Source organism: Candoia aspera, chromosome 4, assembly GCF_035149785.1.
Source record: "Candoia aspera isolate rCanAsp1 chromosome 4, rCanAsp1.hap2, whole genome shotgun sequence".
Classification (NCBI taxonomy): domain Eukaryota; kingdom Metazoa; phylum Chordata; class Lepidosauria; order Squamata; family Boidae; genus Candoia; species Candoia aspera.
The window spans coordinates 108,153,022-108,177,528 of record NC_086156.1 but is presented as its reverse complement, the minus strand read 5'-3'; the positions used below and the strand labels follow the sequence as shown (position 1 = coordinate 108,177,528).

The 24,507-nt window shown below is 37.9% G+C and overlaps 1 protein-coding gene across 1 annotated transcript; it reads right to left on the bottom strand.

Annotated features, from left to right (window-relative positions):
• Positions 1 to 1,363: 1,363 nt before the first annotated feature.
• LOC134496974 (vomeronasal type-2 receptor 26-like) lies at positions 1,364 to 24,290 on the bottom strand. The gene is made up of 3 exons (XM_063302688.1): positions 24,069 to 24,290; positions 4,033 to 4,141; positions 1,364 to 2,259 (listed from the first exon to the last, which is right to left on the bottom strand). Exons 1-3 carry the CDS (start codon positions 24,288 to 24,290, stop codon positions 1,364 to 1,366), a joined length of 1,227 nt encoding a protein of 408 aa, XP_063158758.1.
• Positions 24,291 to 24,507: the final 217 nt, after the last annotated feature.

Here is a 24,507-nt window from a genome sequence, read left to right as displayed (position 1 = left end):
AAACTCTGTTTTTGAAATATATTGAATATATATCAAAATATTTTGAAATATATGATTCAAAAACAATTAATTTCTGCAGGAGATTCTCTTAGCTCATCAAACTGCAGTACCATTCCTAATATGATTGAACACTTTCTATAAAATTCATTAAAGGGGAGGGGTAATATTTATTTATTTTCTTAAAAAAAAACATACACCAATCAAAAACTTCTTTCTGACCTATTTCTACATTTCTGAGAACTCGAAAGTTGATTCAGAAAAAGTATTATATATCAATTCAGTCTAAGAATTTTGAGAGAATCATAGCCCCAAAAATGTGTGGACAAAAAAGAAATATTTTTAATTTTTGGTGGAAATATCCTGTACATAATATGTAATATTACCCATATTCCATATTATGTAATTACATATATTACATATATTACCCATCAAGTTACATCTATATATACATGTCCCATCAGGTCCAGCAGGAGAGGCATGTCATTGGCCAGGGAATTTTTTGGGGTTGGATCTAGGACAAAAGCCTCTTCTATCCTGGCTCCCGCCCTGTGGAACATCATTCCCCCCAAGGGGAGGCTGGTCCCTACCCTGTTAGTCTTCCAGAAGATCCTTAAAACATGGTTTTGTCAACTGGCCTGGGGATCAGATGATAGAGTGGAGCCTGCTAGATGGTTATATGATAGTTAATTGGAATACCCTCTCTTGCATCCTTTTTTGGCAAATTGTTTTTTACCTTTTTAATTTAATTTGGGTGCATTTTAATAACATGGACTGTTACACATACATTTTCATTTCTTGTTTTCTTTCTTTTCTTTCTACCATTATAAACAACAATAATAAAAAAAAAACAGTACAATGGAGACCTGACTAAAAATATTCAGCTCAAGATAGAAGTATTTATTATATTAAAAAAATAATTCAATGCATTTTATAATTGTCCATGAATGCTACAAAGTGTTTTAAATACACAATTCAAGCAACCTTTTGTTCACTAACATTTCAGAAATGTTTTGGCAGGGGTATTATGAAGATCAAGGACTTCAAGACATGAAGCCTTTCATTTTGAGATTAGTGCACATTATGAGGTTAAAAACCAGTTTTCACCCATCATTGTCTTCATTAGCTATACCCTTCTACTTGGATTAGGGTTCAGAATAATTATTTAACATTTGACATAAAAGATGAGGAGCAGCTGTCTCAATTCTGAAGTGAATTTAGAAGAGATCATCAGAGCTACTGCCTTCTATGTCACCTTGATGTGCAAAAATGAGGGAAGATTATGGAACCTCAAACTGCAAGAAACCAATGTTGTCAAAAATAACCCAGCTGGCTTTATTGAGGGGATCTGGTATAAAAACCAGGTTCATTTCTTTATTAATTGCTCTTTCTTATTCAAATCAGGCCTCAGAATAATGATATAGCATTTGGGGGAAAAGATGCAGCCCAGTAATCCTGCTGCAGAAGACAAAATGGAGAAGATCTCCACAGCCACCATGTATTTCCCCTTGGTGCTCAGGTAGGTGGGAACAAATGACACCCAAACACTGCAAAAGACCAACATGCTGAAGGTGATAAATTTGGCTTCGTTGAAGCTGTCAGGTAAATTCCTAGCTAGGAAGGCCACGGTGAAGCTGACAGCAGTCAAGAACCCCATAAAACCAAGGACAAAATAAAACAGAGTGGTTGAACCTTCATTACATTGCAGGACAACTTCTTCAGCCACAGAGTGCATGTCAGAATCTGGGAATGGGGGAGAAATAGCCAGCCAAACTACACAAATGGTCAATTGTGCCAGGGAACAAGCTAGGACAATTGTATTGGCCAGCCTTTTCCCCACCCATTTCCTCATCTTGGAGCCTGGCTTGGTGGCCATGAAAGCAAGCACAACAATGATTGTTTTCCCCAGTATACAAGAAAGAGCTACAGAGAAGATGATGCCAAAAGCAGTTTGTCGCATGAGACATTTCACTTGGTCAGGTTGGCCAATAAAAAGCAAAGTGCAAAGGAAGGAGAGGAGGAGAGCAATGAGAAGGATAAAAGTGAGATTCCTGTTGTTGGCTTTGACAATGGGAGTGTCCTGTTGTTTAAGGAAGATCCCCAGCACCATAGCTGAGATGAAGGCAAAGGAAATTGCAATAGCTACCAAAGAAATCCCCAATGGCTCTTGATAAGTCAAGAAGGTTATGCTTTTTGGAAGGCAATGATCCCGATCCTTGTTTGGATATTGATCTTCTGGACATGGGACACAATCATCTAAGTCTGGGGGAAAAAAAAAACATTCACAGAAAAAGTATTGTTTTGAAAAATCAGTGGTTCAATTTCAATATTTATTTATTTATTCAATTTATATACTCACCCATCTCAAACCAGTGACTCTGGGTAGCTAAGAGTCATCAAAAACAGTCAAACAATTAAAACTATACAAAAGATATTAAATACAAATAGCAGCTAAGAAATAGTAAAATCCATTGGTGTCAGCACAACCAGGAAATGAGGCCATTCTTACACCCGAGACCCCATGCCTAGGCACATAGCCAGGACTTTAAGGCCCTCCGAAAAGTGGGAAGGGGCAGGGCCATCCTAATCTCAAGAGGGAGGGAGTCGCACACGGCAGGTTCCACACAGAAAAGGCACGTCTCCTGGTCAACGCCAGCGTGCCTATTCTGCTGGACTTGATTGGACAGGTAGAAATACCTGGGAAAAACTGTCCCTCGGGTAACCTGGTTCCAAGCCATGAAGGGCTTTAAAGTTGGCAACAAACACTTTGAATTGCACCTGGAAAGACACTGGCAACCAATGTAGCTCCTGAAGCAGTGGTGTAACATGTCCCAAATAGACAGCACTCTTGACAATCAATGCAGCTGCATTCTGTACTACTGTATTTCTAGCTTCCTAATGCTCTTCAAGAGCAGCCCCTGGTAGGGTGTGTTGCAGTCGTCTAAACAGGAGGTCACAAGGGCATGAGTGATGTTGAGTAGAGCCTCCTGGTTGAGGAATGAGCTCAAATGGCACACAACACAAAGGTGTGCAAACCTCTAGCCATGGCTGCCTTTTTTTTTTCCAGCAGGAACCATGAGTCCAAGTGTGCACCGGCTCTGTCTGGGGCAGAACCACCACGTCCAAAAACAAAAAAAGGAAATACCATGATACTGAAAGGCCCAAGCACCTAAACCCACTCAGACTTGCCTGGGTTAGCTCCCAAATACTTTCCAGGCACAATTCCAGTGTGGGTTATCACATATAAAGCCCTACATGTCACTGGGCCAAGTTATTGGTGGGACCACCTCTCTCCAAGTGTGTTTTCCTGTCTCAATAGGTCAGATAGGTGAGCATGCTCCAGGTCTTCTCCATTCAATGTTGTCATCCGATGGAACCTTGGAGGTGCACATTCTCTATAGCAGCCCCAGCCCTTTGCAATAGTTGTCCAGCAGCTGGTAGGAAGGACGGTTTGTTTTGTTTTTTTAATGGGTTGTGGTGAGTTGCCTAGGATCATTATATGAGATAGGAAGCCGTATAAATTTGTAAGTAAACCAACCAGCCAATCAATCCATTAATCAATACATCTGGGTGGAACAGGAAGTAAAAACAAGGAGAAACCAGTGGAAACACATTACCATTGTAAAATTACCTTTATTTCCACAAAAAAAGTAGAAAGGAAATATTTTGTAAATTTTATCAACAAACTTTGGTTTCCTTATAACTGTTTATACTTTTTTAAGGAAACACAATGAGGAACAATCTGAAACTGAGAAATCTATGGATCTCCTAGTTAGGGTGAAATGATTGGTTTTATCATCAATTAACTTACTGAATTATGAAAAAATAGTTCATATTTTTCATTGCTGAGCTGCACAATACGATGTGAAGCTCAAGATTTCCAGTTACCATAATACTGATTAAATATTCAGCCCCCATTTAATATTATTAAATTATATATATATATATATATATGTATATGTATATGTATATATATGTATATATATGTATATATATGTATATATATATATATATTCAATCTATTCCTTTGCTTACCCATTTGGTCAGCTATCTTCCCTTCTGGACACCGTCTACAGTCATAGCAACAAGATAATTTCCCTTCCACTTTTATTTTGCTATGGCCAAAAGGGCATTTCTTGTTACAGATGGAAAGAGGTAATGCCTATAAATAAATAAAATCAGAATTTTTTCACATGAAGAATTTATGTTTCAGGATTCTTCTTTTCATCAGTTATACATATATAAACTCTTCATATCCTAAACCAACCCTTGGTGTTGCATAGTCCAGTTATCTTTCTGGTTTATATTCTCCACTGAATTCCTTAACTCTTTGTTTCTCAGATGTCAGCAACTTGAATAGGTGTGGACTTAAACTCCTAGAATTCCCCTGGAAGGATTTTGAAGTTGGTAGTTGAAGTTCTCACTTGTTCAAGTTGCTGAGGGTTGAGAAACACTCCCTTAATGGTGCCTTATCTCACACCTATTAACTAATGGTGTGATTGTGCTAAACATAGTATTCTAAAGATCTGTTCCACAGAAATAAGTACCAGAAACCAGTGGTGGAGAGCTTTGTATTCTGGAGTCCTTGGAATATGCTCTCCTTCCAGTTCAATTTTATTTTACTATACCTCTTTTAAAGCTTGGTTGACTTTTCCATTCATACCATAGGCCATATTTTATTTAAAACTTTGTGAACACTTCATAGCAAAAATCTGATTTTCAAAACTGAGCTATTTTCAATCTGGTTGCTTATAGCTAAATCACTAAGATTTTCTTTTGGGCGGGGGGATTGTTTATGCTTCTGCAAATTTGGGCAGATTAAAAGGAAATTAATTTTTGTCTTCTCTTTAATGTTTTACAAATAATACTGATCATTGCCTTACTTACCTGTTTCCAAAAGAAGTTTACTTTTGGGCACTTCCACCAAAGATTAAGAAGAGTTCCTTTTTTCCCAGAGACTCAAGAATACTCGGGGTTTGAGTCTCTGAAATTATTAGACTGAACTGGAACATGCTGTTAATTCTAAAAGAACTTTAGAATTCTGTCTTACAAATGTAGAAAAAGATAAGAAAGAAGTTGTGTGTGCGTGTGTGTGTGTGTGTCATATTCCTTCCCTAATTAATTAGTTTATGTTTTATTTTTAGAAAAATATATATATGCCTCCACCCTCCCCTTTAATGAATTTTATAGATAATATGCAATCATATTCTGAATTGTGATGCAGTTTGATTTAATAGATGATGGAGAGAAAGTGAGATAAAGAGAATCTCCAGCAGAAATTCTTTGTTTTTGAATTATATATTTGAAAATATTTGGATATATATTCAATATATTTGAAATATATTTCAAAAACAGGATTTATGGAGTCTATTTCATCTGTTTCAGGAAAGCTTTTTAAATTCTTGATAGTATGCAATCATATTACTCCAACTGGATTAGCATAACTAGTTAGCTAGATAGACATAGCTAACCAGTTTGGAATATATTTCAAAAACAAATAGTTTCTGTTCCTTTTTTTACCAATTTCAGAGGAGGTTAAAAAGTTATCTCTAAGGAGTGTAATCATCAACCATGAATATGCCATTTTTATATATATATATATATTTCATTCTGTTGGATTGTTAAGCTTCTTACCCTTCTAGAGTGCCATTATTTTACTAATCTCTTTAAAAACTCATACTGAATATTAAGATAGCTTTGCATTGGAAATATTTTGGGTACAGAAACTTTAAACCACCACTTTAACTTTAGTATTTATGTTCATATCAGACCTAAAAGGAAAAAAACAACAACAACAATAACTGAGGCTGCTAAATATCTCAGTAGCTGAATCCTACAGTTGTTGTGGTTTAATCAAATATTTACATGGGTCAGTGGCTAAATGATTTCAATAAAAGGGTAAAACAAGGCACACCTGGTTAAATATGTGGGGCCAAATGACCTCTGTGGCAGAATGATAGACAGATAGGCACGTGATAGGTGATGGATGGATGAATAGATAGATAGCTGCTCTTTATGGAGAACATAAGTACAACTTAACACATTGACTGATACCATGACTTCAGCATTATGTAGAGCCAGTTCGGTCTAGTGGTTAAGGCTCTGGTGTAGAAAGCAGGGGAGAGTGAGTTCCACTCCCATCTTAGGAATGAAAGCTGGCTGGGTGCCCTTGGGACAGTCACTCCCTCTCAGCCCAACTCACCTCACAGGGTGGTTGTTGTGGGGAAAATACAAGGAGGAAGGAGTATTTGGTATGTTCCCCACCTTGAATTATTTATGAAATTGATAAATTATTATGATTATAATTATTTATAAAATAATTATTATTTTATAGTTTATATTATATTATAATTTATTCTAAATGATTATTTTTTATAAAAATAATAGGGGCGGGATCAAAAAAACTAAACAACAACTGAAAAATTCCTTCTTTCAAAACATCCTTGACCTCAAAGCAATAATTTTATCCTGACATTCTCATAGCAGAACATGTATTAAGCATTTATTTTAAACAGCATTTGAATCAAGAAAGTTTGGATACTGTTTATAGATATGTATCTGTCCAACATGGCAGCATCTTTGGAAAAAAAATTCCCTTTTTTCCCCCCTTTTTTTGTGCAGAAGGTGCTCCCCCCAATTTTCTGCTTCATGTCTAAGTTTTTAAGAGTTCGCAACACTACAGAGTCCTGCAGAGATATGATAAACATGTTTCCTTTTGACATATTGCAAAAAAAGTACTATTCTAAGTAAGCTATTATCTCCCAAGTAATTATCAAATTAAGTATCGTCATTGTCCTTTTTTACCATGTCTCAAGAGAATCCCAGTAAACACAAGAAAACCATGACCCCAAGTTAAAACATGGCATTATATTAATATCAATTTAAAAATACAGAATTACACTTAGTGAGAATAAGAAGGCTGCCTGTTTAACCTGTGATACTTCATTGCTTCCCTTTACATAATACTCATGAGAGGCTGGTTGATTGTGACCCAGCTCCTCACTTGAACAGTAACATTTGAGCCACATTTTGATGTCGACAATGACCATATTTTACACTGAGTTGGTTCTATTTCGAGCACTGATGTTACTCTTCTTTCCTATGGTGATGTGTGTTTCTCCTGTCCACAACTGCACACTCAGTGGTCCCATTCCAATTTTTCACAAGTATTATCAGTCTGGAGACTTAATCATTGCTGCCATTATTTATCAGGGCTTCTTTCTTTCGAATGAGATCACTTTTCAAAATGCTCCATCTTCTGATGTGCTTGATCAGTTCCTGTAAGTATCCTCATCCTCATCCCCATCACCACCTAAATGCTGTCCTTCCTTCCTTCCTTCCTTCCTTCCTTCCTTCCTTCCTTCCTTCCTTCCTTCCTTCCTTCCTTCCTTCCTTCCTTCCTTCCTTCCTTCCTCTTTTTCTGTTCAACTGCAAAATGGTTACACTATTACTGATTGCAATGGCTGTTAGCGATGTCTCAATTTTAGAGCTGAAAGAAACGGAGCCTCCCCCAATACTGAGATCTCAAATGAGGCAAATATTCTTGTTTCAAATAATAACACTACATGGGTTCATTTTCTCAGAAACATTCACAATCCTTTACTTCATGAGGACAAAAATATGACTAATCTAGGCTGTGGGGCTGTCCTGAAAATAGGCTACATGTACCATAGTACTTTCTGAATTTTAATCCCTTTCATGTCACCAGGGAATGGCAAATTCTGTGGTGGGACAATGGAACTGAATGAACATTTTTACAGAATGCAAAGCCCAAATGTCAAGTTAATTGTAGAATGTTATCTCCATAAGATTGAAATCATACAAACCTTCCCCCTTCTGTTCACTCTGAATTGGAATTTCATTGCTAATATCCAAATTAATCCTGAAAGGGACATTACAATGTGAATTTGACAATTTTTGCAGAAAAAGCATCTTAAAGACAGAAAAAACCAGGCTCCAAATGTGGACTTACTTCAATGTTAGCTAATCCCTGCTAGGTCAGGGCTTCCCAATCCTTACAGTGTAGGCTATTATTTGCTAAAAGTTCCAGTTGTGCAGAGCAAACAAGTGATGCATTTTCTATGTTTATGAATCTATCTAAAAATAAAAATGCATCAGCTGTCTGATTCTGAAGCAGAAATATATTGACATAGTTTATAACTCTCAATGAAGGTACCTCACTCATAATTACAAAACACTTTGACTCTAGCATTTGCTGTAAAGTACATCAATGAACATTCAGAGATCTTTCCCAATGGTTGCCTTGGTTTCCACATTACTACCGACAATCTTGAGGAAAGTTCAACTTTTTGTGTAGCAATGTAATTTCTCTTTGCCAAAGACAGCTTAGTCCCTAACTATAAATGTAATGACCAGGCCACCATTGTGGCTGTCATTGGAGAACCTGATTCTAAGACCTGTCTCCACATGGCAACCATTCTGTGCAACTAAAAATTTCCAAGGTGAGGCAGAAATATAAAGTAAGATGGGAAGTTCACTTGATATTTATTAAATTAAGGTGTTGGATCTTCATGATAACTCTTTTTTGAAAGATGCCAAATCATGAAATGTTTGAGAAAAGAAAATGGGAAATCCATGAGAAGGACATCACGAAAACCGCTGCCTTTTTTTCCTCAGTAAGGAGTTCTATAATTCTGTAGCTTTAAAGAAGATTCTTTCTCTATCTCACTCCAACTCAAAGATTGGGTTAAGTAAACACATGCACCTTGCACATTTTCCTTTAGAAATATTGCTTTCTGACTCTGTTCCTCTTTCTTCTCCCATTGAGATCACATAACAATCAGGCTATTGATGAATAAAGATGCCAGAGCAAATGTTGTCAAATGGATGTTCCCAGATGAGCTCCACCATCTTAAAGGAATACTACACTTACTCTTTCATTTTGGATGGACATGAGATTGGTTAGCTTCTAATAGTGCTAATTTCTGTGTTTATGTGAATATATAATGATTGAAATGTAGCATCTGTCCAGTTCTGAAGCAGAAATATATTCACATGGTTTATAACTCTCACTGAAGGTTCGTCACTCATAATTACCAACACACTTTGGCTCTGGCATTTGCTGTAAAGGAGATCAATCAACATTCTGGGATTTTACCCAATGTCAGCCTTGGTTTCCACATCGCTACCGAATATGCTGAGGAAAGATCAACTTACCTTTTAGCACTGGAATTTCTATCTACAAAAGATAAATGTATTCCCAACTACAAATGTAATGACCAGACCAATACAGTGGCTGTCATTGGAGGACCCCGTTCTAACACCTGTCTCAACATTGCAACTATTCTGTGCAACCACAAATTTCCCCAGGTGAGACACAAATTTGGAGCAAGATGGGAAGTTCACTTGCTATTTATTAACCTCAGGTGTCAGATCTACATGATAATACTTATGAGAAAGATCCCAGAATCGTGACATTTTTGAGGCAGGAAGATGAGAAATTCATGAGATAGGAAAAATATCACCAAAGTGCTGTCCCTTTTTGCCTGATGAGCAGTACTAACTTGCAGATGTCATGTAGTAAAATTGTGATTTTTAGGGAAACTTCTTTCTGTATCCCACTGAAAACCAGAGTCTGGGTGAAATAAACACACATTGCACTTTTTGCCTTTCTTCCTCTTTCATCCCTCCATGTAGATCACATACGGAACAGCTTCACTGATAACTAATGAAACAGCAGAACAGTTTGTCAAATGGATGTTCCCAGATGAGATCCACCAGCTTAAAGGAATCCTACACTTACTGCTGAATTTTGGATGGACTTGGGTTGGGTGGATTTCTCTGTATGAGGAAGAGAGAGAGAGGTTCATTCAAAAGAGTCTTTCCATGTTTTCAGAAAAAGGAATCTGCTTTGATTTTATAGAATGTATCCCGCAAATGATGTATGGTAATGAGGCTGTTGAAATGGTGGAAAAGGCAGATAAATTATACAAAGTGATCATGGGGAGTACAGTCATTGCAGTCATCTTGAATGCTGAAATTACAGGCCTGGTGCCTTTGAGACTAATGATCTATGTTTTAGATTCTGAAAATATTCCAAAAGAGAGAAAAGCCAAAGTTTGGATCATGACTGCCCAGATGGAATTCACCTCCATTCTGATTCAAAGACATTTGCCCATTGATTTTCTCCACGGTGCTCTTTCCTTTGCAATTCACTCAAAGGAGCTGATGGGGTTCCAACAATTTATGCAGAAGAGAACCCCAAACATAGAAAAAGAAGATGGCTTTATTAGGGATTTCTGGAAAGATGCTTTTGAATGCTCATTCTCCAGTGATATTACAGATGGGAATGCTGAAAGGATCTGCACTGGAGAAGAGAAGCTGGAGACTCTTCCGAATTCTGTGTTTGAGACTACCATGGGTGGACAGAGTTACAGCATCTACAATGCAGTCTATGCTGTGGCACATGCTCTGAGGGCCATGCACTCCTCCAAACTCAAAGAGGGTCAAATAAGCAATGGAAGGAGTTGGAAGCTGTTAGTTCAATCCCCATGGAAGGTAATGCTCACAAATACAAAATGCAAGAAGGTCATCAGGTTGAGTAAACCATACTGGATTGCTCAAAACTCAGAGGAATGTGACCTGCTGGATTTCTCTCTTTCTCAATTTTGTGATGGAATTCTCATCTGAAAATATTTCAACTGCAATATTTTAGTTAGGTGATATGGTAGAAAATACATGTGATGAAAATGGAATTGTCTTCCTGTTTGAAATAGTGTGTGCTGATCCAAAATTTAACAGGTTACTTTTCTTTAAGCATAGGCCAAATTGAAAGGAACAAAGTGTGACTTGTCCTATCCCTTCAAGGAATTCTGATAACTTTCCTATTTCCTTTTTTATTTTTTCTTCAATTAGCTCCACCACTTTCTGCAGCAAATATCTTTTAACAACAGTGTTGGGGAAGAGGTTTCTTTTAGCCCCAGTGGGGAATTAGTAACTGGATTTGATATTTTCAATTGGGTCACATTCCCAAACAAGTCCTTTCTGAGAGTCCAACTTGGAAAGATCGACCCCATGGCTCCCGCAGAAAAGCTCCTCACCATTTCTGCCAAGGATGCTGTTTGGCCCCTCATATTTAACCAGGTCTGTCTCATTTTTCACTTTTATGAAATCATTTAGCCTCTGATCCATGTCAATAAATTATTAAAATACAACAACAAAACTTGGATTAAGCTATTTAGCACCTTCATGGTATTTTTTTTCCCTTTTGGATGTGATATGAACATAAACAACTAATGTATAAATAGGTGGTTTAAAGTTTAAATACCTACAATATTTCCTTAGTTCCAGTGTAAAACCTTCTCAATAGGTAGGTAGGATGTGTTTCTAACCAGTGAAACTCTAGATTTGAATATAGCTCAAGAGATACAAACTATTTCTTGAAACAAAATATTGTTTCAATGTTTTGAAACAAAATATTGTTTCAAAGTTTTGAAACAATGAGAGCCCGTTTGGTCTAGTGGTTAAGGTGCTGGGCTAAACACCAGGAGGCTGTGAGTTCTAGTCCCGCCTTAGGCATGAAAGACGGCTGGGTGACCTTGGGCCAGTCATTCTCTCTCAGTCCAACTCATCTCACAGGGTTTTTGTTGTGGGGAAAATAGGACGAGGAAGGAATATTCGGCATGTTCGCCACCTTAAGTTATTTAAAAAAAAATAATAAAGGCGGGATAAAGATTAAATTAAGTAATTAATAATTATATCTTAAAAATGGATAATCCTGGTTTATAGTTCAGTTGCTTTAGGATTTTTTTTTTAATTTCTTTCATGAAATACATAAAATACCCAGCAGAATCCTTGTTCCTGAAACTTATTTCAAATATATTGAATATATATCAAAATATATTGAAATATCTAACTCAAAAAGAAAGAATTTCTGCTGAAGATTATCAATCTAACTATTATCTATCTATCAAGTAATCAGTCATCTCAGCTAATTTAACTTTATCACCATTCCTAATATGATTGCACACTATCTATAAAATTTAATAAAAGGGAAGGGAAGGCATTTTTTCAAAAAATAAAATATATACCAATAAAGAAAAAAAAATCTTTCTGACCTATTTCTACATTTCCAAGACCACAAAAGTTGATTTAGAAGAGGTATTATACCCCAGTTCAGTCTAATAATGACAGAGAATCATATTCCCAAAATTCTTCAGTCTGTAGAAAAAATGGAACTCATTTTAATATTCGGTAGTTGTGCCCTAAAGTAAGCATCTTTTTGAAAACATGTAAGGCAATGATCAGTATTATTTGCAGATCATTAAGGTGAAAATAAAAAATAATTTGTTTTTAAAGTGCTCTAAGCTGCAAAAATGAAAGTAAGGTCCCCCCACCAAAAAAATAATAAAACTTAGTTACTCTGCTATAAACAGCCAGACTGCAAATAGTCCAATATGGAAAACCAATATATATATATTTTTAGGAAAGTTCAAAAAAGTTTAAATAAATCGTGGCCTTTGGTATCAACAGAAAAGTCAACCAAGCTTTGAAAGAGGTACAGTAAAAGTAGGACCCCAACCATATAATGGGACCTCAAGGAAAGTGAAGGACTCCAGAGTTGAGAGCTCCCCACACCAGCTTCTGGTGCTGGTTTCCTCAGAACAGATCTTTAGAATGCTGTTTGGCACAATCACACCATTAATGTAATAGGTGTAAGATAAGGAGCAGTCAAGGAATTCAGTGGTGAATGTAGAACAGAAACAAAACTGGAAAATACGACACTAAGGTTTTTTTTTAGGGTCCGTCCTGGTGTGGGAGATGGGCAGTGATAAAAATATGACAGACAAAAAAACAAACAAATGAATAAATAACTGCAGAGTTTGGGTATGTATAACTGATGAAAAGAAGAATCCCAAAACATAAATTCTTCTTTTGAACATATTCTGATTTTATTTATTTACAGACATTACCTCTTTCCATCTGTAACAAGAAATGTCCTTTGGGCCATAGCAGGATAAAAGTGGAAGGGAAATTATCTTGCTGCTATGACTGTAGACTGTGTCCGGAAGGGAAGATAGCTGACCAGATGGGTAAGCAAAGGAATATATTGAATATATCAATGATTTAATAAGTATAAATTGGGGCTAAATTTTTAATCAACCTTATGGTGACTAAAAAATCTTGAGCTTTACCTTAGGTTGTATAGTTTATCAATGAAGAAACTGAACTGTTTATTCATAGTTCAGTGAGATATTTGCAGCTACAATAAATCAGTTCACTCTAAACAGGAGGATCAGTAGATATCTGAGATTTGGATTGCCCCTTCTTAAGTTTGGTTTTATAGGAAACCAAAGTTTGTTGGTAGAGTTTCCACGATACTTCCTTTGTACCTTCATTTTGGAAGTAAAGGTGACTTTGCAATGGTAATGTTTTTCCACTGGCTTCTATTTGTTCTTAATTCCACCCTGATGTACTGATAGATAGATGGACAGACAGACAGACAGACAGACTGATTTACTTATATAATATCTATGGCTTCCTATCTGATATATGGATACTGTGTGGCTCATCACAACCCAAAACAAAACAAAACCACACTTCCCACCAGGCACTGGGCCAATCAGCCTCATGATTCAACACACATTCTATCCCACAGTTTGGGAAGATCCTGGGCTTCCCAGACTTCCCAGACTACAAAGATTAAAGGGCAGGTATCCCTCCAAACTGATATAGGAGAGTATTGCAAAGGGCTGGGGCAGATGGTGCACCTCCCAGGTCCCATCAGTTAACAACAGTTATTGGAGGAGACCTGGAGTGTGCTGACCTGTTGGGATAGGCAGAGACCCTTGGAAACGGTTGAATTCAACAATAATGTGGCCTGGTGACATGCAGAGCATTAAAGGTGAACCTTTAATTGCACCTGGAGAGCAACTGGGAGCCAGTGCTGCTCATGCAGCAGTGGAGTGACTCTGGTGAGCCATGGTGAATGAGAACTGTACATGCCTCTGCATTGTGGAACAGTTATGTTTCCAAATGGTCTTCAAGGGCAGCCTCATGTAGAGGGCATTCCAGTTATTTTGTCTGCAGCTCACTAAAGCTAGAGATAACAGGAAAAATTAGGGCATATTGAAATTGAACTGATGATGCCTCAAAACAATAGTGTTTCTATGAACTGTTTTGTTTTTGTCCTTTTTTCCGCTAGATTTAGATGATTGTTTCCCATGTCCAGAAGACCAATATCCAAGCAAGGATCGGGATAGTTGCCTTCAAAAAAGTATAACCTTCTTGACTTATCAAGAGCCATTGGGGATTTCTTTGGTAATGATTGCAGTCTCCTTCTCCTTCCTCTCAGCTTTGGTGCTGGGGATCTTCCTTAAACACCAGGACACTCCCATCGTCAAAGCCAACAACAGGAACCTCACTTTGACCCTTCTCATTGCCCTCCTGCTCTCCTTCCTTTGCACTTTGCTCTTCATTGGCCAACCTGACCAAGTGAAATGTCTCATGCGACAAACTGCTTTTGGCATCATCTTCTCTGTAGCTCTTTCTTGTATTTTGGGGAAAACAACCATTGTTGTTCTTGCTTTCATGGCCACTAAGCCAGGTTCCCAAATGAGGAAATGGGTGGGCAAAGGGCTGGCCAATGCTATCGTCCTATCTTGCTCCCTGGCACAATTCACCATTTGTGTAGTATGGCTGGCTATTTCTCCCCCATTCCCAGACTCAGACATGGACTCAGTGTCTGAAGAGATTGTCCTGCAATGTAATGAAGGCTCAACCACTATGTTTTATACTGTCCTTGTCTTTATGGGGTTCTTGACTGCTGTCAGCTTCACTGTGGCCTTCCTAGCTAGGAATTTACCTGACAGCTTCAACGAAGCCAAATTTATCACCTTCAGCATGTTGGTCTTTTGCAGTGTCTGGGTATCATTTGTTCCCACCTACCTGAGCACGAAGGGGAAATACATGGTGGCAGTGGAGATCTTCTCCATTTTGGCTTCAGCAGCTGGGTTACTGGGCTGCATCTTTTCTCCCAAGTTGTTTATCATTATTCTGAGACCTGATTTGAATAAGAAGGAGCAACTAATGAAATGAAACTGAGTTTTATACCACACCCGTTGACTGAAGCCAAAGTGGTAACTTTTATCATGTTGGTTTCTTGCAATTTGAGGTTCTGCATTCTTCCCTCTTATCAGTATCTCAAGGAGACATAGAAGGTGGTAGCTGTGACAATCTCTTCCAAAGTCACTTCAGAACCTAGAGAACTGCTCCTCATCTTTTCTTTCAAATCTTAGATAATTATTCTGAGCCATCATCAGAATAGAGGAAATAGCTAATCAAGAAGAAAGTGCTGCGTGAAAATCAATTTTTAATGTTATAATGTGCAATAATCTTAAAATATAAGGCTTTAATGTCCTGCAGCCCGTGAAATAAAAGAGAATGGAAATTCATCTGTTCAGCTTGTCTTCTACCCCCTTCTTTCCAAGGGTTTTCTTGTTTGTTTGTTTCTTTTAAATGATGATTGTGGCTTTATCTTTAGGGTGAAAGCAATTATTGTAGACAACAAGTTCACTGTTGCATTTATTTGGGAGTATCCATGTGAGGTTTGTGTGTGGGAGAGAGACAGACAGAGAGATCTATAATTATATATATTGGCCTGGAACATATTGGTTTGACAGAAAGTTTTTTCTCTGGGTTTTGTGACTTGTCTTGAAAGTATTTCAACTGCCAAAGAATAAAATAAAATAAAGTGAGATAAATAAAATAAAATTAAAATTAAAAACTGTATATCTTGTGTGGTTTTCTTGTTGTTTATTTGTTTAGTCACATCTGAATCTTTGTGACTTCATTGACCAGCTCAGGCCAGAGCTTCCTGTCAGTTTTCGCCACCCCCAGCTCCCCCAAGGACGAGTACGTCACCTCTAGAATATGATCCTTCCATCTTGCCCTTGGTCGGCCCCTCTTCCTTTTGCCTTCCACTTTCCCTAGCACCAGCATCTTCTCCAGGGTGTCCTGTCTTCTCATTATTGGCCAAAGTATTTCAGTTTTGCCTTTAATACCATTATCTCATGTGAGCAGTCTGGCTTTATTTCCTGGAGGATGGACTGGTTTGATCTTCCTGCAGTCCAAGGCACTCTCAGAATTATCCTCCAACACCACAGTTTCAAAGCATCGATCTTCCTTCTCTCAGCCTTCCTTATGGTCCAGCTCTCGCAGCCATATGTTACTACTGGGAATACCATTGCTTTAAGTATGTGGACCTTTGTTGTCAGTGTGATGTCTCTGCTCTTAACTATTTTATTGAGATTTGTCAATGCTTTCCACCCAAGGATTAAACGTCTTCTGATTTCCTGGCTACAGTCAGCGTCTGCAGTAATCTTTGTGCCCAGAAATATGAAGTCTGTCACTGCCTCTATGTTTTCTCCCTCTATGTGCCAGTTATCAATCAAGCTGGTTGCCATAAACTTGGTTTTTTTGAGGTTTAACTGCAAGCCAGCTTTTGCACTTTCTTCTTTCACCTTCATCATAAGGCTCCTCAGCTCCTCTTCGCTTTCAGCCATCAAAGTGGTATCATCTGCATATCTGAGATTGTTAATGTTTCTTCCAGAGATTTTAACTCCAGCCTTGGATTCCTCAAGGCCAATTGTCGCATGATCTGTTCTGCATACAAGTTGAAAGGGTAGGGTGAGAGTATACAGCCCTGCCGTACTCCTTTCCCAATCTTAAACCAGTCCATTGTTCTGTGGTCTGTTCTTAATGTTGCTACTTGGTCATTATACAGATTCCTCAGGAGGCAGACAAATGACTTGGTATCCCCATACCAATAAGAACTGTGTGGGTTGAGAAGGGCGATAAAAAATGTCTGTTAATAACAATAATAAAAATAATAATCAGTAGAATTAATATAAAACTGTAAGGGAGGCTGTTTTGTTTTAACTGTTTTATTGCATTATAAGCTAAAAAATACGGAATTATTTTATTGGGTACAGTGGTATTGATACAGTATTAACTAGAAATGCTTAACCGTATGATAATTCATATATCTTAAACCTTTAATGATAAGAAAAAGTTCATGTCAATATTAATGATTAATGAACAAAATTTTGGTTAAATTGTACATTTAAAGATAAGTGTGGCATTGTTAGACAATTGCAAAATGCATTAAATCATTTTGTAACATAATAAATCTTCAGCAAAGAATCGTTACCTTGTCGTGGTGCTGGAGCTTGAGCACTTCAATGAGGCCATGAGCTAAACCATGAAGGGCCACCCAAGACAGGAAGGTCATGACAGAGACGTCAGACTAAATGCGATCCCTGGGGAAGGTAATGGCAACCCACCCCAGTATTCTTGCCGTGAAAACTAAATGGATCAGTACAACAAGAGATACGTCGGTATACCATCAGAAGATGAGACTCCCAGGTCGGAAGATGGTCAAAATGCTACTGGGGAGGAACAGAGGATGAGTTCAACTAGCCCCAGACGTGATGACGCAGCTAGCTCAAAGCCGAAAGGACGGCTAGCGGCCGACGGTGCTGGTGGTGAATGGCGAATCCGATGTTCTAAGGATCAACACACCATTGGAACCTGGAATGTAAGATCTATGAGCCAGGGCAAATTGGATGTGGTTATTGGTGAGATGTCAAGATTAAAGATAGACATTCTGGGCGTCAGTGAACTGAAATGGACTGGAATGGGCCACATCACATCAAATGACTACCAGATCTACTACTGTGGACAACAGGACCACAGAAGAAATGGAGTAGCCTTCATAATTAATAGTAAAGTGGCTAAAGCAGTGCTTGGATACAATCTAAAAAAACGATAGAATGATCTCAATTTGAATTCAGGGCAAGCCATCTAACATCACAGTGATCCAAATATACGCCACAACCACAGATGCTGAAGAAGCTGAAGTAGATCAGATCTATGAGGATCTGCAACACCTACAGGACAACAAGCCTAAAAGAGATGTTATTTTCTTCAAGGGAGACTGGAATGCTAAAGAGGGCAGACTTTGGGCGAGCTGGGGGTGTTGATGACCAACAGGAAGCTCTGGCATGGGCTGGTCCATGAAGTCATGAAGAGTCGGAAGTGACTGAACAAATAAACAACAACAACAGACTTCAGCAATTCATGGAGCGAGAATTGCCAGATGTACAAATGGTATTCTAGAGGTGATGGACTCAACCTTTGGGGAGCTTGGGGTGGCAATGACCGACAGGATGTTCTGTTGTGGGCTGGTCCATGAAGTCACAGAGAGTCAGATGTGACTGAACAAATAAAAAACAAAATTTTCTCTGAGAGCAGTTAAGGCAGGCAGAGAGCCAGCGTGTGCCAGAGCACCCAGTATCCAGCAGCTCTTAAGGAAAGGTCTCTCTGGACAGAAAATATTGCAAAGCTGAGTTGGAACATGACTAAATACACACTAGAACAGTCCAGGAGTCTAGGTGTCATGAAGGTTACTCAGCCATTCTGCAGTTGAAGCGCTGAGGTACTGGAAGCACATAAGACTCACCTACACTAGAGCATGAATCAGAGATTTGTGCATTTTTTTTTTTCTCATGAGGGCTCAGTTAACCTGCTGACACCTTTTTTCTCAATTAGCTGAGCACTGTGTATCTATTTGGCTCTCCAAATTTCTCAAAATGTCCTCAGGATGGTTTCCATTTGTGATTGTTGACTGATTTCTCTTACACCTTCTCTGGCAGATAAGTGATGGAATCAGTCTCAAGTAACTGCCTGGTACCTGAATCCTGACACTGTGCTGACAGAAGCTCACAGAAGCTATCCTGCTTTTCCAAGTCAGAGAAGATCTTGACCTATATGGCCATTATATGGCATATTGCCCAGCTGTCAAAGTAAGCAATTCAGGAAAGAAGAATCACTAGGATTTCTGGAATGACATTTGCCGTTAGTGAAATAAGGGGAAAAGATTCAAAGCTATTTTATGGATCAACCTATTCCTAGTGTAATTCAGGCAGAGATACTGAGTTCCATTTTTGACCCTCCCCCTTTCACTGTACTAAGGAATCTCTTTTGTAACAGTCATGGTTGCTCCTCTGAGTTCCTGGGATCTGTTAAATATGCCTTTGCATGTACAAATCTTTAGATGTATTTCTCTGGTAGCTCCTTTACATATGGAATTCTTATAATTGTGCCAATAGGTTGTCCGTTATTAAATGCCCATAGAATTTATGTCCTTAGCTGAAATGGAATCATTATCTTACATTTCAAAGAAAAGCTGCAGAGCAGCTCTCTAAGTTCTGAAGTGAACTTGGAAGAGATCATCAGAGTTATGTGACTTTGATGTGCCAACAGAGAGAAAAATGCCAAACCACCAAACTGGGGTGGGGGGAAGATGCTGAAATAACAATTTTGGCTTCATTCAAGGGGTCTGGTATGAAAATCAGATTCATTTCTTTATTAGTTGTTCCTTCTTATTCAGATCAGATCTCAGAATAATGATATACAATTTTGGAGAAAAGATGCAACCCAGCAATCCAGCTGCCGAAGCCAAAATGGAGAAGATCTCCACCACCACCATGTATTTCCCCTTGGTGCTCAGGTAGGTGGGAACAAATGATACCCAAACACTGCAAAAAACCAACATGCTGAAGGTGATAAATTTGGCTTCATTGAAACTGTCAGGTAAATTCCTAGCTAGGAAGGCCACAGTGAAGCTGACAGCAGTCAAGAACCCCATAAAGCCAAAGACAGTATAAAACAGAGTGGTTGAACCTTCGTTGCATTGCAGGACAATTTCTTTAGCCACTGAATGCATGTCAGAATCTGGGAATGGGGGAGAAACTGCCAGCCACACCACAGAAATGGTAAATTGAGCCATGAAGCAAGATAAGACAATGGAGTTAGCCATCCTTTTGCCCACCCATTTCCTCAATTGGGAGCCTGGCTTGGTGGCCCTGAAAGCCAGAACGACTATGGTTGTTTTCCCCAATATACAAGAAAGAGCTACAGAGAAGATGATGCCAAAAGTAGTTTGTCGCATGAGACATTTCACTTGGTCAGGTTGGCCAATGAAGAGCAAAGTGCAAAGGAAGGAGAGGAGGAGAGCAATGAGAAGAATGTAGGTGAGGTTCCTGTTGTTGGCTTTGACGATGGGAGTGTCCTGCTGTTTAATGAAGATCCCCAACACCACAGCTGAGATGAAAGCAAAGGAGACTGCAATCATTACCGAAGAAATGCCCAGTGGCTCTTGATAAGTCAAGAAGGTTATGCTTTTTGGAAGGCAATGATCCCGATCCTTGTTTGGATATTGATCTTCTGGACATGGGAAACAATAATCTAAGTCTATGGGTAAAAACAAAGCAAAATTGTTGACAGAACCACTGGTGGTTTTAAGCATGAAGAATTAATCACAGACTGGATCTACTAAAGGACTATGACTAAAGTATACACTAGTGATTAAAAAGTCAGGCCCCATTTATATTTATTAAAACACTGATATAATCAATATTTTCCTTTGCTTACCCATTTGGTCAGCTATCTTTCCTTCTGGACACCGTCTACAGTCATAGCAGCAAGATAATTTCCCTTCCACTTTTATCTTGCTATGGCCCAAAGGACATTTCTTGTTACAGATGGAAAGAGGCAATGTCTGTCAATAAATAAAATCAGAATTCTTTCACATGAAGAATGTATTTTTTGGGGAATGTTCATCTCATCAGTTACACATACCCAAACTCTTCATATCCTGACCCAAACCCTGGTGTTCCAATTTCCAGTTTTCTTCTGTTTTAAATTCACTACTGAATCCCTTAACTCAGTTTTCCTCAAAGCTCAGCAACGTTAAGAGGTGTGGACTTCAACTCCCAGAATTCCCCAGCCAGTATGTTGAAGTTTGGAGTTTAATTCACACCTCTTCACATTGCTGAGGTTGAGGATCGCTGCCTTAACTGCTCCTTATCTCATACCTATTACTCTAATGGAGTGATTGGTCCAAAGATGGTATTCTAAAGACCTGATCCAAGGAAATCAGTGCCAGAAGCTCCTGTGGGAGAGCTTTTTTAAAATTTTAAAATTTATTTTTTTTAAATAAAGCTTTCAACTCTGGATCCCTTGAAACACGCTTTCCTTAAGACACTTACCCCCCACCCCCCCACAGAGGGTGGGTGCGTTCCTACTCTTACAAAGAGCTCTTTCTATGCTTGGTACTATGTGGTAAAGTTGATGTCAAAAAAATATACGAAACAATTCATAATTAATGATAGTTAAAAAAAACAGACTACCATGAAATCAATGCATTAAAGGCTCTTATATTTACTCTTTCCTAATAAAAATTATGAAATGGTGCTTCTTACATGAGACATGTTCACTTTTCCATCGATACCGAATGTGATATTTGATATTAAGTTGTGTGAACTTTTCATGGCAGCAGTCTGATTTTCAAAATTGAGCTGTTTTCAATCTGCGTGCTGCTAGCAGAGTAACTCAGTTTTCTGAGGTTTGTTGGTTTCTTTGAAGCTTGGAGCACATTGAAAACAAGTGGATGACATAGGGACCCTCCTCTGTTTCCCAAAGATGAATACTTTAGGGCACAAGCACCATAAAGAGTTCCTTTTTGTTCACAGACTCAACAATCTGGGGAATATGATTCTGTGAAATTATTGAGATAAACTGGGGTATGATGCCATTTATAAATCAACTTCAGAGTTCTCCCTTAGACCTGTGGGATCAGGTCAGAAAGTCATTTTCTGTGTCATATTCCTTCCCTCATTGATTGATATATGTTTTATTTAAAACCAAAAAAGATATTTGCCTCCCCACCCCTTTTTAAATGCACTTCCTCAAGGCAGGGATAGTAAATCCCTATAGCTGAGCATATCTGCCCATGTGGCGAAGAGGCAGTTGAAACCATCTCACACCTAAGTTTTATAGGGTTTCAGGTCAATCTACATTTTGCCCCAATAGATAAAACTCCCTGGGAATCCAGATAATTTTTTATGTGGAACATCTTCAGGCTCTAACATCATTCATAACATATGAAGTAGCCGGATATTGTGTCGCCACTATGAAGACAAAATCGGCTAAAGAAGTAATTATTCTTGTTTAAAATATTACTTCTAAATTGAAATATATTAATTAATAAAGTGTTAGGGTGTGTGTGTGTGTGTGTGGGCATTTTACTTATTAATGTTTTAATATTGGTAAAACATGTATTGACATAGTAATAGAGGAGTGAATTCTATACTATTCTGTGATGTATTTTATTCGTTGGTAGTATATTGTTATATTTTTTTCTTCACCTTGTTTTTGTCCTTTTAAACTTTGCTGGTCATTGACCAAATGAATATTATTTGGTCATTGACCCAATACATAAAGTGGAGTGAAATATTACTCCACTTGGATTAGCACAATTAGTTAGCTAGACAGACAGACAGACAGAATCTCCAGCATAACAGTTTTTTGTTTCATGTTTCAAACCAAGCTATTTTGTTCCCTATTTCATCTATTTCAGGGGAGACAATTACAAATTTAATTCTAAGGAGATGAAATAATGAACCATGTGTATGCCATTTCTTAAAATATTTTCATTCTGTTTCAATAAATTGTTTGCTTCTGTTAAGCTATATAACTTCCTTGATTGTCATTCTTTGCTAATCAGTTTGAAACACATCCTGCATAGCAAGATAGCTTTGCATTGGAACTAAAGAAGTATTGTAGGTATTGAAACCTTAAGCCACCTCTTTTACTTTAGTAGTTTATGTTCATATCACACCCAAAAGAAAAATAATTAGCCTGAAGCTGCTAAATTGTTTAATCCAAGTGTCGTTGTTGTTTTTTTAAATCATTCCGTGACATGGATCAGTGGTTACATGATTTCCTAAAAAGTGAAAAAGGAGACACACCTGATTAAATAAATGGGGCCAAATGGCATCCTTGGCAGAAATGGTGAGGGTCTTGTCTGGAGGAGCCATGGGGTCAATCTTTCCAACTTGGACTCTCAGAAAGGACTTGTTTGGGAATGTGACCCAATTGAAAATATCAAATCCAGTTTCTAATTCCCCTTTTGAGCTAAAAGAAACCTGTTCTCCAGCACTGTTGTTAAAGGAGACTTGCTGCAGAAAATGGTGGAGCTGAGGGAAGAAACAAAGAAATAGAAATATTAACTGGATTCCTTGAATTGTATGGACAAATCTCAGTTATTTCAGTTTGGCCTGTAATCAAAGGAAAGTAATTTTTTGTTTCAATCTACAATATTTAAAATAGGAGAAGAATTGTGTTCTCTATCACATGCATTTTCTACTCTATTGCCTAATATTATTATTTTTTTTAGTTGAGAAAATGTCAGGTGAGAATTCCAACACAAAATGGAGAAAGACAGATATCTGGCTGATTACTTTGCTTTGATCAACTGAGCATTTTAGAAACGGCGTATTTAGTTTGCTGGCATAAAAGGTAGAGAAGATAAAATTCTCCAACATAGAAAATTCTTGGCCAAGATGGCCTTTCCTTCCAACTAACGGTTAACCTTTTGAAAAAAATAAAAATAAATAAAATATAATTCAAGACAAATTAATATATAAATTTCCTTCATGCAATTCATTGACTCTCTATTTGAAATAACACTTGAAATTTGCTTTCTACTTGAAATAACACTATTCATATTTTCACAAGGTTTGTTGTCATCTCTCTTTTTTTCAGTCTTAGTTTCTCCAAAAGTAAGCTGGTGAAGAATAATAATGCTATTGAGTAGCAAAATAGCTTTCAAGGTTTTACATTTGAAATTGTCAAATATAATGGATTGAATAATTCCTGTACATCCTATTTCATACATAAAATATTTTCTAACGTTCATATGTTATTAATTTTAGCTGTGTCTATATTTCAAAGAAATTCCTTTTCAAATTCTATCTGGTACTGCACAAACGACCTCAACATTGAAATAACGTTGGAAAAAGACAATAAGTTTTAACTTTTCTTTTCTTTCATATGACAATATCTCAGACTTCCACATAGCATTCAAAACTATTTGTAAAATATCTTTCATATGAAGTGCAAAAACAAAAACAAAACAAGACATCCTCCTACTCTGGTACTGTCTACATGACATGATGACTTGACATGATTACATTAGCCAACATTACCTGCCATGGGGCTTGAAGGAAGAGCTTCCATCTCCTCTCATCAATTATTTCACCCTTTTTGAGTTTGGAGGAGTGCATGGCCCTCAGAGCATGTGCCACAGCATAGACTGCATTGTAGATGCTGTAACTATGTCCACCCATGGTGGTATCAAACACAGAATTAGGAAGAGACTCCAGCTTCTCTTCTCCAGTGCAGATCCCTTTAGCATTGCCATCTATCATCTCATTAGAGAATGAGCATTCAAAAGCATCTTTCCAGAAATCCCTAATGAAACCATCTTCTTTTTCAAAGTTTGGGTTTCTCTTCTGCATAAATTGTGGGAATCCTGTCAGCTCCTTTGAGTGAATTGCAAAGGAAAGAGCACCATGGAGAAAATCAATGGGCAACTCTCTTTGCATCAGAATGGAGGTGAATTCCATCTGGGCTGTCATGATCCAG

Excerpts from the sequence above, each read along its gene's own strand:
- LOC134496974 (XM_063302688.1), bottom strand. The coding sequence starts at position 24,290 with ATGATAGATGGCAATGCTAAAGGGATCTGCACTGGAGAAGAGAAGCTG. Across the intron at positions 4,142-24,068 it reads TCCTTCAAGCCCCATGGCAG|TGTAACAAGAAATGCCCTTT; the intron begins GTAATGTTGGCT and ends CCTCTTTCCATC. Across the intron at positions 2,260-4,032 it reads GAAGATAGCTGACCAAATGG|ACTTAGATGATTGTGTCCCA; the intron begins GTAAGCAAAGGA and ends TTTTTCCCCCAG.